General features: G+C 40.0%; 1 protein-coding gene across 6 annotated transcripts in view; it reads left to right on the forward strand.

The window, feature by feature from the left end:
• The first annotated feature begins 12,721 nt into the window (after positions 1–12,721).
• LOC105008071 (dedicator of cytokinesis protein 3) overlaps positions 12,722–14,811 on the forward strand; it is a 64,432-nt gene continuing 62,342 nt past the window's right edge. For all 6 annotated transcript variants that reach the window (XM_034295935.1, XM_034295937.1, XM_034295936.1 and 3 more), the window contains exon 1: positions 12,722–13,332. In XM_034295935.1, coding sequence (XP_034151826.1) covers positions 13,296–13,332 — 37 coding nt within the window. In that variant the 5' untranslated portion in view covers positions 12,722–13,295. The remainder of the gene's footprint in view (positions 13,333–14,811) is intronic.

Here is a 14,811-nt window from a genome sequence, read left to right on the forward strand (position 1 = left end):
AACAGAAACGATATACTCCACGCTTGAAACACCAGCTGTCTTTTGCGGATGCTGCGGGGTTTAATTACTGTCTTCACATCGCAGCCGGGGCTCCTCCAGCAAGTCACGCCTCTTAACTTTGTCATTGGTTACATGTCATCGTTCTTCACGTTAGATTCAAATTGTGTTAGAACTATACATGCTGCAATGATACAAATTCAGGATAAAACTTAACTATTTAGTTCTGATTTTTGTAGCCACTTGGCAACCAAATATATTGCTATATCACGTCTGGTAGAACAGCCGTTCTCGTTAATTTTCGCGGCTCAGCCGTGACACACGTCATATAATTGTATATATTAACGATAAACTCATCTGCTTACATATAAACGCTTGCTATTGTCACCATATCGATATTATTCAGTTCAACATTTAACAAACACAGGACCATAATGCAGCAATACAAAATCAGATTTCACGAGTTGTTCATTAAGAGAATGCAGGACATCTTCACCCGGAAGTGACAGCATAACCCCATACTAACACAAATACTATAGTATTTTTTTTTAACCAACGTTTGCCTATTATTAAACATTTCTACCAATGTGTAGAAAACAATCTTGCGTTGATCTCTGTTGTACAATTTCAAAAGACGCCTTTACGAATGTTTTAATTACCTGAAATAACCTATCCTTCCCTGTCAACGATTCCCCGTTGTTCATGCAAATTTATACGCGACCTTGCTGGTAACTTTGTAACGTTTTGCCATATAATGCAACTTAGAAGTTAATGCTGACTTAACAATTTTTATTACAAAACTCAACATTGCTCATACATACACTTGTTTTTATTTATAACAATATTTTAAAAACCCCCAACCACGACACAATCTACCTTTGCGAAATGTGTGTTTGGCCCTGGGCCATGGATGCTCCTTCAAAATAAAAGCATTGCTCATGCGATGTTAATTTGCTGTAAATCTGTGTTGGACTACAAACCGTGAGACACGGGGTGGTTTCTAACCTGCATATACTACAGTTTGTATTAGTGGCTATTTAGGGACCATTACTCCTGGGCAGATATAACCTTGAAGCCCATCTCTTGTTAAAATGAATATTGGGCTGAAAACCATCCGAACTCGTAAGTCCCGTCCCATCCCCTTCTTTATATCTTACAGAAAAACACGTCTCTCACATGTAACTCTGTGTTTGTGGTAAAACACCATGTTACAACCACATTGCAAAACATGGAAGTTTACATCTGTACCACAAGGCATTGGAACCCTGGCCCCCTTTTGTTTAACACCAAACACCATACCACTGACACAACACTTATTTACTGCCTGGGAATTTAACATTCCGGAACCCTAAACCCCATTTGTTAATCATCAAAGATAGCCCACCTGTTATAACACTAGTCTGGTTTGCTCATCAGGCGTTGTAAAACATCAAACACTGACACATCAATGTAATCATAAATCACAAAGTCACCGGACATGCATATGTCACTCCTGAAGTCCCACCCTAACATACGTCATACAGGAAGTCCCACCCTAACATACGTCATACCGGAAGTCCTACCCTACAAACCGGATGTCCCGCCCACCTCTCACATCAATATGGAAGCCCCGCCCCCCAGGGCCATAAATCACCATTCTGACACAATATACCCTACACTAACTACTATTAGCACTCCTCCCGGAAAGTTGTGGTTAAGTTTTTTGGGAGGATGAGATGAAACTGCCAAAAAGCCAGATCATGATGTTGAATTTTAGAATTACTAAACTAGATTCTCACAAGAAAAAAAATATTAGTCTGTCATTGTAACATGATGTTTGTACGTTCACAGATCTAATTTAATGCGTACGTTTCATGTTTTACGTATGACATTTTTTATGATCATACCAATTTACGCATGTTTTTTCTTACAATCCCAACAAAATGTACACTTAACCTTTTGGCAGATATCTCACTCCATAATAAGAGAGTACTGTATATCATTTCTGTGCTGTGTTTAAACAGACCTGTGTAAATGTGAGATCCAGAGCTGCAGTCGGCGTGTGGGTAGATGATTGATGAGGAAGAACCGCATGGTTCTTATTACCACCTCTGGCTCCCTCTCTCCTGGAATGCATGGTGTAGAAACTGATAGCAGCTCAATCTTGGGTAGACAATCCCCATTATCATAGACCAGAGGTCCACACAGCATTGTAGTATACTGAGTGTTGAATACTCTATCAACCACACATTTGTTATGAGGAATGCTGGTACAATGATAGCTATAAAGTGTATTTTAATCAAAGCATTCTAGTTGTGTTCTAGTTTGTTTTGACTTTAATTAATAAAAGTGGAGTCATAACATATGTCCACTTGAGATGAAGGGCGGATGGGAGGCAGTATGGAGTCACTGTGATGAGGACACTGCAAAACACTGCCCTGCATCGTACTCGCTGATGGTCACTATGGAACATCACAAACATGGACTCATCTGTAAGTACAAAAAACTAACCCGTCGAGGCATATACTTCACTAGACCTCTGAAAGTGTGCTGTGGTATCTGGCACCAAGACGTCAGCAGCAGATCTTTTAAATCCTGTAAGTTGCGAGGTGGGGCTTCCATTGATCAGACTTGTTTATCCAGCACATCCCACAGATGTTTGATTGGATTGAAATCTGGGGAATTTGGAGGGCAAGTCAACACCTTGAACTTGTTGTGTTCCTCAAACTATTCCTGAACCATTTTTGCTTTGTGGCAGGGCGCATTATCCTGCTGAAAGAGGCTAATGCCATCAGGGAATACCACTGCCAGGGAAGGGTGCACATGGTCTGCAACAATGCATAAGTAGGTGGTACATGTCAAAGTAACATCCACATGAATCGCAGGACCCAAGGATTCCCAGCAGAACATTGCCCAAAGCATCACACTGCCTCAGCCGGCTTGCTTTCTTCCCATAGAGCATTCTGGCGCCATGTGTTTTCCAGGTAAGCAATGGACACGCACCCGGCCATCCACGTGATGTAAAAGGAAACAGGATTAATTAGACCAGGCCACCTCCCATTGCTCCATGTGCCCATTGTAGGTGCTTTCAGCAGAGGTACAGTTGTCAGCATAGGCACCATAACTGGTGCCTAGTTTCTCTGGTTTTACTATTCATAGGTATGTGTTTGAGTAAAATGAACAGTTTTGTTTTATTCTTTAAATCGCTGACAACATTACTCCCAAATTCCAAATAAAAATATTGTCATTTAGAGTATTTATTTGTAGAAAATAACAACTGGTCAAAATAACCCAAAAATATGCATTGTTTTCAGACCTCAAATAATGTGAAGAAAACCAATTCATATTCATTTTTCAACAACAAAATACTCATGTTTTAACTTAGGAAGAGTTCAGCAATCAATATTTGTTGGATTTTTAATCACAGCTTTCATGCGTCTTGGCATGCTCTCCACCAGTCTGTCACATTGCTTGTTGGGTGACTTTATGCCACTCCTGGCACAAAAATTAAAGTAGCTCGGATTTGTTTGATCAAATCAAAGGTATGTTTTGGTGTTCCTCAAGGCTCGATTCTGGGCCCATTATTGTTCTCACTATATATGCTGCCTCTGGGTGATGTAATCCGGAATCACAATGTCAATTTTCACTGTTATGCTGATGACACACAGCTACAGTATCTTACAAAAGTGAGTACACCCCTCACATTTATGTAAATATTTGATTATATCTTTTCATGTGACACTGAAGAAATAACACTTTGCTACAATGTAAAGTAGTGAGTGTACAGCTTGTATAACAGTGTTTATTTGCTGTCCCCTCAAAATAACACAACACACAGCCATTAATGTCTAAACCGCTGGCAACAAAAGTGAGTACACCCCTAAGTGAAAATGTCCACATTGGGCCCTAAGTGTCAATATTTTGTGTGGCCACCATTATTTTCCAGCACTGCCTTAAACCTGTTGGGCATGGAGTTCACCAAAGCTTCACATGTTGCCACTGGAGTCCTCTTCCACTCCTCCATTACGACATCATGGAGCTAGTGGATGTTAGAGACCTTGCGCTCTTTCACCTTTCGTTTGAGGATGCCCCACAGATGCTCAATAGGGCTTAAGTCTGGAGACATGCTTGACCAGTCCATCACCTTTACCCTCAGCTTCTTTAGCAAGGCAGTGGTCATCTTGGAGGTGTTTTTGGGGTTGTTATCATGTTGGAATACTGCCCTGCGGCCCAGTCTCCGAAGGGAGGGGATCATACTCTGCTTCAGTATGTCACAGTACATGTTGGCATTCTTGGTTCCCTCAATGAACTGTAGCTCCCCAGTGCCGGCAGCACTCATGCAGCCCCAGACCATGACACTCTCACCACCATGCTTGACTGTAGGCAAGACACACTTGTCTTTGTACTTCTCACCTGGTTGCCGCCACACACGCTTGACACCATCTGAACCAAATACATTTATCTTGATCCAGTTCCAGTAATCCATGTCCTTAGTCTGCTTGTTTTCAGCAAACTGTTTGCAGGCTTTCTTGTGCATCATCTTTAGAAGGGGCTTCCTTCTGGGATGACAGCCATGCAGACCAATTTGAGACAGTGTGCGGCGTATGGTCTGAGCACTGACAGGCTGACCCCCCAACCCCTTCAATCTCTGCAGCAATGCTGGCAGCACTCATACATCTATTTCTTCAAAGACAACCTCTGGATATGACGCTGAGCATGTGCACTCAACTTCTTTGGTCGACCATGGCGAGGCCTGTTCTGAGTGGAACTTGTCCTGTAAAACCGCTGTATCGTCTTGGCCACCGTGCTGCAGCTCAGTTTCAGGGTCTTGTCAATCTTCTTATAGCCTAGGCCATCTTTATGTAGAGCAACAATTCTTTTTTTCAGATCCTCATAGAGTTCTTTGCCAGGAGGTGCCATGTTGAACTTCCAGTGACCATTATGAGGGAGTGTGAGAGCGATGACACCAAATTGAACACACCTGCTCCCTATTCAGACATGAGACCTTGTAACACTAACGAGTCACATGACACCGGGGAGGGAAAATGGCTAATTGGACCCAATTTGGACATTTTCACTTAAGGGTGTACTCTTTTGTTGCCAGCGGTTTAGACATTAATGGCTGTGTGTTGTGTTATTTTGAGGGGAAAGCAAATTTACACTGTTATACAAGCTGTACAATCACTACTTTATATTGCAGCAAAGTGTCATTTCTTCAGTGTCACATGAAAAGATATAATCAAATATTTACAGAAATCTGAGGGGTGCACTCACTTTTGTGAGATACTGTATATATTTCAATGAAGCATGGAGAAGCCCCAAAATTATCTATTTTGGAAGCATGCATTTCAGATATTAGGAAGTGGATGACAGAGAACTTCTTGCTTTTAAACTCAAGAAAAATTGAAATGCTTGTTTTAGGACCCAAGAAACAAAGAGCTTTGTTGGCAGATCTCACTGTGAACCTTGACGGCTGTATGGTCGTATCCCAAAAAACTGTAAGAAACCTTGGCGTTACCCTTGACCCTGACCTCTCCTTTGACAAACATACACTGAACGAAATTCAAAATGCATTGCTTTTGTTTTTGCCCCCATTTATCATGAGCTGAACTCAAAGATCTAAGACTTTCTCTATTTACACAAAAGGCCTAATTCTCTCAAATGTTGTTCACAAATCGGTCTAAATCTGTGTTAGTGAGCACTTCTCCTTTGCCAAGATAATCCATCCACCTCACAGGTGTGGCATATCAAGATGCTGATTAGACAGCATGATTATTGCACAGGTGTACCTTAGGCTGGCCACAATAAAAGACCACTCTAAAATCCAGCCATACATTCCAACACGTGATCTTAGTTCGTAAAATGCAGGCCTTTTAATTATACCTAGAATTTCTAAACAAACAGCCAGAGGCGGGGCCTTCTCTCATAGAGCTCCACGTGGAATGATTTGCCACTTAAGGTTAGAAATGCAAACTCTGTACAAACTTTCAAGTTTCTCTGCAGCATGGTCTATGATGAAGTATAGTCTGGCCCAGGGATGTGAAGGTGTCCAGAAAGGCTTGATACTGTCCACCCTTGCTGTCTTTCCAGTTGGGCTCTCATCGCTACTGGGATGCCCACCTTCCAATGCCATTCGGGGGCGGAGTCACTGGCTTGTTGTTTTCTCTGTGTTGCGCACTTGTGGAATTGGGCTGTACTCTGCTACTTGGCCCTCATTCAGGGTGGTTGCGGTTGGTGGGGTTCCCTTTGGTTGACGCTTGGCAATGTGGGTGGATTGATTTCCTGCCTGTTGGGCCCTGTCCGGGGCCTCCCCCAGATAGGGTCACAGTGTCACCGGAACCCCCTGTCTTAGCCCCAAGGTCTTACACTGCTATATTATTGTGCTGGGGGTGTAGGGTCAGTTCTCCTTCTCTACTATAAATCCATTTAGGAATGCATTTTCTAAATTTCCCCTTTCTTCTGCCATTGTAAATTAAGGAGGACATGAGGTCCTGGCCCACACCTGAGGAGTATACCTCAAAATACCACGCTTGAAAAACAAGTATACCTCAAAATACCACGCTTGAAAAACCCATTGCTGTCCCTGTCCAAAGTCCTCCTGGTTGTGTTGCAGATCAAGACGATGCCTGACGATTTCAGCTGCCACTGTCTGACACCTCCCCGTCCCCCGTGTTGTCCCTGTCCTTGTCCATCTGGTCATGTTTCCGACGTGGACTAGGTTTCAATAGACTCTGGACTCAGCCCACATTTATTCATTATTACAATTTGTACTCTTAATATGTTCACCTGGCACATCCAGAAGAGGACTGGTCACCCCTCTGAGCCTGGTTCCTCTCTACGTTTCTTCCTAAATTTCGGCCTTCTTAGGGAGTTTTTCCTAGTTACGGAAATTCAACACTACTGTTGTTTGCTCCTTCGGGTTTAAGGCCGGGTGTTTTGTAAAAGCACTTTGTGACAACTGCTGATGTAAAAATGTTGTTTTATAAATACATTTGATTGATTGTACGTAGTTATAACGAGGCTCTTATCAGCAACCATCACTCCTGCATTCCAATGGCACATTGTGTTTGCTAATCAAAGTTTATCATGTTAAAAGCCTAATTCATTATTAGAAAACCATTTTGTGATTATGTTAGCACAGCTGAAAACAGTTTTGGCCAGAAACAAGATGAAGATCTCGTGCAACGATGTATACAACTCGACTTCACAGAACAGCGCAAACTGACTGTAACCAGAATAGAAAGGGCTGGGAGGCCCCAGTGCACAACTGAGCAAGAGGAGAAATACATTAGCGTCTAGTTTGAGAAACAGGTGCCTCACAGGTCCTCAACTGCATGCTTCATTCAATAGTACCCGCAAAACACCAGTCTCAATGTCAACATTGAAGAGGCGACTCCGGGATGCTGGCATTCTAGGCAAAGTTTTTCTAGCAAAGAGAAAGCCATATCTCAGGCAGGCCAATAAAAAGAAAAGATTAAGATGGGCAAAAGAACACAGACACTGAGTAGAGGATGTACTCTGCCTAGAAGGCCAGCATTGCAGGTACTATTTAAGGAAGCTGCCAGTTGAGGACCTGTGAGGCATCTGTTTCTCAAACGAGAAACTCTAAAGTATTTGTCCTCTTGCTCAGTTGTGCACAGGACTGGTTCCAGGATGAAATGCCTCAGAGGCATTTTTTATCAATGAGGCATATCTGATTCATAAAAAAAATTGCTGTGTTTATGGGGAAACAAAACTTGGGGCACAGGTTCTATCTGTGGGGGCAATGCCCCCCTTTGCCCCCCTGTGGATCCAGGCTTGGTTGTGCACCTGGGTCCCCCACTGCTCTTTCTGTTCTGGTTCAAACACTTTGTGCTCTTCTGTGAAGGGAGTAGTGTACATCTTTGTACAAAATCTTCAGTTTCTTGGCAATTTCTCACCTTGGAATAGCGTTTATTTCTCAGAAGAAGAATAGACTTCTGAAGAAAGATCTTTGTTTCTGGACATTTTGAACTTGTAAACGGTGATGCTGAAGATACTGAACTAGTCTGAAGAAGACCAGTTTTATTGCTTCTTTAACAATACTTTTCAGCTGTGCTAACATAATCACAACAGGGTTTTCTAATGATCATATAGCCTTTTAAAATGATTACTGTGTTTTAACAAACAGTGTGTCATTGGAACACAGGACTGATAGTTGCTGATAAGCCTATGAAGATATTCCATTGAAAATCAGATGTTTCCAGCAACAAGAGTCTTTTACAACGTTAACAATGTCTGCACTCTATTTCTGAACAATTTGATGTTATTAAAAAAAAAAAAATTTTCTTTTAAAAACCAGTACATTTCTATTTATTTTTTTTTTTTTATAAATAAACACTTGCCATCCAGTTGATTTGTCTTTAGTTCAGCCTTCAGTCGAATATTGTGCCTAAGACTTTGGATGGTAGTGTAAGATAGGGGAAAAGTTGAATGTACGGTCATTAGAGTTTTTCCGGAATGGGTTTATTCTCCATGTACAGCTCCACATTCATGCTATGACCCAGGACTCATGGCAACAATATTATAGTAAGGCCAACTGGATTCAATAACCTGTTTGAGACCGTTGAGGGTATCAAGGATCACATTGTACATGAATGCAGAAGAGGGAACTAATCGTTAGATTGGGAGAAAAACATGGATGGATGAAAGATGTGTGATCCTGGAGACAGGGTCCATTGGGTACAGGTCCACATGCAGCATAGCATTTTCAACACCCACCTGCAACAACCCACACTAAGTACACAATGGTGTAGGGCATTTACCTGTGAGAAGGTTAAATATGGGTTACTGTCACACTGTTTCCTGCCACAAGTATTTTCTGAGCATAGCCTACTGTACCAGTTGGTCCTGATGCCCCCCATTAGCCAGGGGAGAAGGAGCGACTGATTGAAGTTAATGGAGATATATTTTAATCAAAATGTTGTAAACTTGTAAGTAGCAAGTCACAAACATATACAGCGAGTCACAAATACAGAATTTAGCTGTGAAATGAAAATTGCTGTCAAGAAATAGGCTATGTGCATATAGTTTCACAAGTATACCTCAAAATCCTCAAACAAATGATGAATCGTTAACAAAAACAAAGGATGTTTAGCAAATACATTTGAGATCGTTTTTGTGAATTTTGCTGCGTTTTACAGATTTGTGAGTGGCCTTACATATTTGTGATAAGTCATACTACCCAACACTTAATTTATACATAATTATTTATAAGTAATTATGTGCTGTTTGATTTTGAATGTAAGTTTTAAACATAGGGGTTCTGGAGACGAAGCAGAACCAGAACTAAAGAGGTACTAATATGGATTCCGTATGCACCTGATCCGTAATATGCGTCTCGCCAATATATAGCAGCCCTCACAAATATCTGGAGCAACTCAAAAATATGTAAGGCTGCTAACAAACGTAGTACAAGTGACAAATGCTGCAACATTCACAAAAACAACAACAAAAACTTGAAAACGGTCTTACTGAAAACGGTCTTACATTATCCATTGTTTTTGTTAACGATTCATCGTTTGTTTTCGGTTTCTGACATATGTTTATGAAAGTATATGCATATTTCTTGACAGTGATTTTTATTTGTCAGTTGTATTATGTATTTGTGACTCCCTACTTACAAGTTTACAATATTTTGATAGACATCTATCTCCATAAAAGTTAACCTTTTTACATTTCCATACATAGGCCTAGGCCAAAACCAAACTGTAGGTCTAGGTGCCAGTAGAATGTAGGCCTACCTTTGACTGCGGTGAAGTTAGCTTTATATTCAAGATTCGGTCTTTGATCGTCAATACCTCATCAACGAAACCTACCAGAAAAACAGCAATTACATGCGATAGCGAACAACCAACATTCCCTGTTTTCTGTGTAGCGTAAATTTTTTGAAAGACGACATTACAGTCATGTCTATGGCAGATTCTCCGTGTATTCTCCGTTAAGGGAGCGTGTTAAAAGTGCATATTGAATGTAGTTTTTACTGACCAACGCCAATTGCATTTGCAACCAAAAAACATAAAACAATCAAAACGACTGTAAAGAGCTCAGAATTCTGTGCCCTAACATTTACATGGTTGTTTTGCATTACAAAAAAAGTAAAGGTAAAAATTCTTGCCTGTTATTAAAATAAAGGTCAGTACTTGAGACCAAGGTAACTTTTATAATAGACCGACAGAGACAGCTGCCCTACCATGAAAATCATTCAATCTTATAATTAATTACATTATTAATATTAATTAAAAAAATGTAATTCAGAGAAATCTCAGCAGCTTTGACCCAATAAAACGTATGTTGAAATAACCAACTGATGTAGCTTCAAGGACAGCTGCTCTATCATCAACATCTTTTAGAATGTATTTTTTTCAATTTGTGGAATTATTATTAGTGAATAAAGCAATTTTTCATTAATTCTGTTCAATAGGCCAGACCCAATAAAACTTAGATGGAAATAATCTTCTGAAATAGCTTCAGGGAGACCTGCTGCACCATCAACATCCTTTAGATTAGATGTTTTTCCATTTTGGACATTATTACTAGTTTATAAAAGCAATTTTTTCATGAATTCTGTTCAATAGCTCGGACCCAATAAAACTTAGATGAAAATAATCTACTGATTTAGCTTCAGGGAGACCTGCTCTACCATCAACATCCTTTAGATTTGCTATTTTTCCATTTTGGACATTATTACTAGTTTATAAAGCAATTCTTCATGAATTATTTTCAATAGCTTGGACCCAATAAAACTTAGATACAAATAATCAACTGATATAGCTTTAGGGAGACCTGCTCTGCAATCAACATCCTTTAGGGATAGTTTCAGGGAGACCCTCTCCACCATCAGCAGGTCTCCCAGAAGCTATTTCAGTAGATTATTTCCATCTAAGTTATATTGGGTCCGAGCTATTGAACAGAATTCAAGAAAAATGGCTTTATAAACTAGAAATATTGTCCAAAATGGAAAAAATAGCAAATCTAAAGGATGTTGATGGTGGAGCAGGTCTCCCTGAAACTATTTCAGTAGATTACTTCCATCTAAGTTTGATTGGGTCCAAGCTATTGAACAGAATTCAAGAAAAATGGCTTTATAAACTAGAAATATTGTCCAAAATGGAAAAAATAGCAAATCTAAAGGATGTTGATGGTGGAGCAGGTCTCCCTGAAACTATTTCAGTAGATTACTTCCATCTAAGTTTGATTGGGTCCGAGCTATTGAACAGAAATCTTGAAATATTGCTTTATAAAACAATAATAATGTCCAAAATGGAAAAATACACAATCTAAAGGATCTTGATGATAGAGCAGGTCTCCCTAAATCTATATCAGTTAATTATTTCCATCTAAGTTTTATTGGGCCCGAGCTATTGAACTGAATTCATGAAAAGTTGCTTTATAAACTAGTAATAATGGAAAAATAGACAATCTAAAGGATGTTGATTTTAGAGCCGGTCTCCCTGAATCTAAATCAGTTGGTTATTTACATATAAGTATTATTGGGTCCAAGTTTTTCAAGAAAGATTGCTTTATAAACTAGTAATAATGTCCAAAATGGAAAAATATCCAATCTAAAGGATGTTGATGGTGGACCAGGTCTCCCTGAAGCTATTTATGAAGATTATTTCCATATAAGTTTTATTGGGTCTGAGCTATTGAACAGAATTCATGAAATATTGCTTTATAAACTAGTAATAATGTCCAAAATGGAAAAATAGCCAAACTAAAGGATGTTTATGGTGGAGCAGGTCTCCCTGAAGCTATTTCAGTAGATTATTTCCATCTAAGTTTTATTGGGTCTGAGCTATTGAACAGAATTCATGAAAAGTTGCTTTATAAACTAGTAATAATGGAAAAATAGACAATCTAAAGGATGTTGATTTTAGAGCCGGTCTCCCTGAATCTAAATCAGTTGGTTATTTACATATAAGTATTATTGGGTCCAAGTTATTGAGCATTTTTTATTGACAAATGCTTTATAGACTATTAATAATGTCCAAAATTGAAATATTGGAAAACTAAATGGATGGTAGAGCAGTTTTCCCTGAAGCTATATTGGTCGGTATGATTTATTAACATTTACATAAACAACTGACGTTTTTTTATCAACATGGCCGGATAATGGTGCACTTTTAAGACGGTGCCTAAACCCTCGCATCTTAGGAAAGCAGTTTTTCACGCTCTTTTCGACTCTGAAAGGTTAATATGAAACCGAAATGGAAAAACAGGGAGTGTTGCTTGTTCGCTATAGCCAGCAGATTCCGAATATGTAATTGCTGTCTTTCTGGTAGGTTTCGTTTATGAGGTATTGAAGATCAAATTCCGAATCTTGAATATAAAGCTAACTTCACCGCAGTCTACCTTTGAATAATAAATAAGAACAAATACACGGGTTCTACACAACCTTTTTTCACAGTCTGTAACAGCTATGGCGGTGTCGTCCTATCTTGTAGTTTTCGTGTAGAAAAAACATCCCATCTCAATATTGTTGCTAGGAAAACCAGCCCCATCTCAGACTCGGTTCCAGTAACTGATGTACTAGCGTTGGCTGCTTCGTTTAGACCTAGTGTTGCAGACTCAATGTTAACGCATAGTGTAATCGGATGCTGCCGAATCTGGTAACTGCCAATGACTGTGAAAGTGCAGTTAGTGATGGCTGCAATTGCCACGGAGTTGCGCTCCGACAGAATATACATTAGCAAATGCTTGACACATCGGGTTGACAAAAACGAGTCATGTGACGTCCATGAAGATGGCGCATCCAACGGTATATCGCAGATTTCTGAAAATGTCTTACACCTCAAGACCAGTTTGGACCGGCGGACAATATCACGAACTGCTAGCCTAATTATTATCTAATGAGTCAACCCTACCGCCCGAACCCGATATTGCAGCGTTGTCGTTCATTCAGATTCCGACTTGGTACAGAGCTATAGGCTATGACTAACCACGAAATAAATAAATAAATCGTTGGGGGAAAAAAACTATTCCCGTTATCGAGATGCTGCTGCAATAATAGCATTTGGAGATTAGATTACAGTGTGTGTTGGGTAGGTGGATACGGAGACCGCATCAGTGTGTGAGACGGCGAGCAGTGTAGAAGAGGGGATAAAGGAATCACGGACTAGATATTGGTGGTCCTTTTGTGTTCTAGCCTATAATAGCCTATATTTCTATCGAGATGTAGCCTAGTCCAGTTCAATAAGGAGCCGGGAACATTCGTATATCTTTCATTTGGCTACATCCTCCCACGGCATCGACAGAATGAGGCTTGGTCTCCTGGTGGGAAAATAACAAAAAATCCGAAGATGTGGATACCGACAGAAGAGGAAAAAATCGGAGTTGGTGAGTCCATTCATTCAGTATTATGTAGCAACTTGTCATTTTTGATTCATTGTGTTCAATTCGATTGACTTTTCTCATTCAACGCTGCATTTTCTAAAGAAGATGCGGTGTGATGAACACTGCATTTTGGTATGTTTAGTCATACAGGTTATTCGAGGTTAGGCTACTTATTAGCAGCTAAAGCAATAAAAATGTCTCATATCTTCAAGTCGTGTAATTTGGCTACAGCTTGAAAAACATATAGTCTGTCAGCTGTGCTAATGGCTGAAGACAACCAGCCAATAATAAGAGAAGACAAAACCTAATGCGTGGGTTGATATAGGCTAGGGTCTGTTTTAATGCCTGCTTGCAATGGTCATCATATGAAACCTTTAGAGTTATTCCTATAGTATGCTGAGCATTCATTTAGACTAGCCTACATGTTTTTGGTTCTGAAAATGCGTCAAAGATGTTCTATCCTGTTGAAGAGCAACCGAGAAAAAGGCATTCGACTGGAAACCACGAGGGGGCAATGAGAGCGTTCTGCCAACAGGTGTAGCCTGAAGTCTGAGGATACATGTACTTATGTCTACATGTGTGACATAACCACGACTACCTTAGAACAATTTACTACTGGTATACTAACCTGTGATCTCCAACCTCTATCTCACATAATCTTTATGCTCTATTCTATATTACTGTGAAAAGTGCTATTGGCCCAATATGTTGTGGGTAATTGTATCAGATATACGAACTGTTTATATTCTATGTTCACCCAGACAGTTCGCTGCTTTGCTTGTTTGTAGTAGCCTACACTATAGATTCGAAAAATAACCAGAATCCTGAAATGTAAAAAAAAATACAAACCATTGATTTTATCGTTGATCTGATTAACTAGGCAACAGTTTGATGAGAGCTCATAGAATAGACTACTGTTGATTTGAGTCTTCAACCAGACACGTTTTGTTGTCGCTGTCCTTGGTGCTAAAACGACTCCAACCTCCGGTATCGCCTGTTAAGTGTGCGGTTGTACAGGGTGCTGAATCGCGAAAACTAAATTAAGCCAACATTTGTTAGTTCCGGTAACACTGAAGTGCACACTTCTGATTTCACCTCAACATATGTCCTACTAGTCATCTGTTATTGGTGAGGGATTAGAACAACATGTTCGACCTATGTTGCCCCACACCAATGTATTGACAGTCGATTTCGTAATTTATAAGATATACGAAATGTCGGTATCCAACCCAAGCTACGCGGCATGCCTCAAAACAACTCGTTCCGACGTTCATTCGACATGACTTCTGCTTGGCAATATCAACAAGGCATAAACCCCATCCTAACTTCTCATATACTATCTTAACTGGATTTGTTAAACGGTGCAGAAGAAAACCTAGACATAATTATCCCTTCTAGTGAAGGCGAGAATATATAGTTTCAGGCATTTCCATTTAACGCCTGCTTCATTAGGTTATCTGGACAGCAAGTGAACACTGTGAT

Source organism: Esox lucius, chromosome 12 (assembly GCF_011004845.1).
Source record: "Esox lucius isolate fEsoLuc1 chromosome 12, fEsoLuc1.pri, whole genome shotgun sequence".
Lineage (NCBI taxonomy): Eukaryota > Metazoa > Chordata > Actinopteri > Esociformes > Esocidae > Esox > Esox lucius.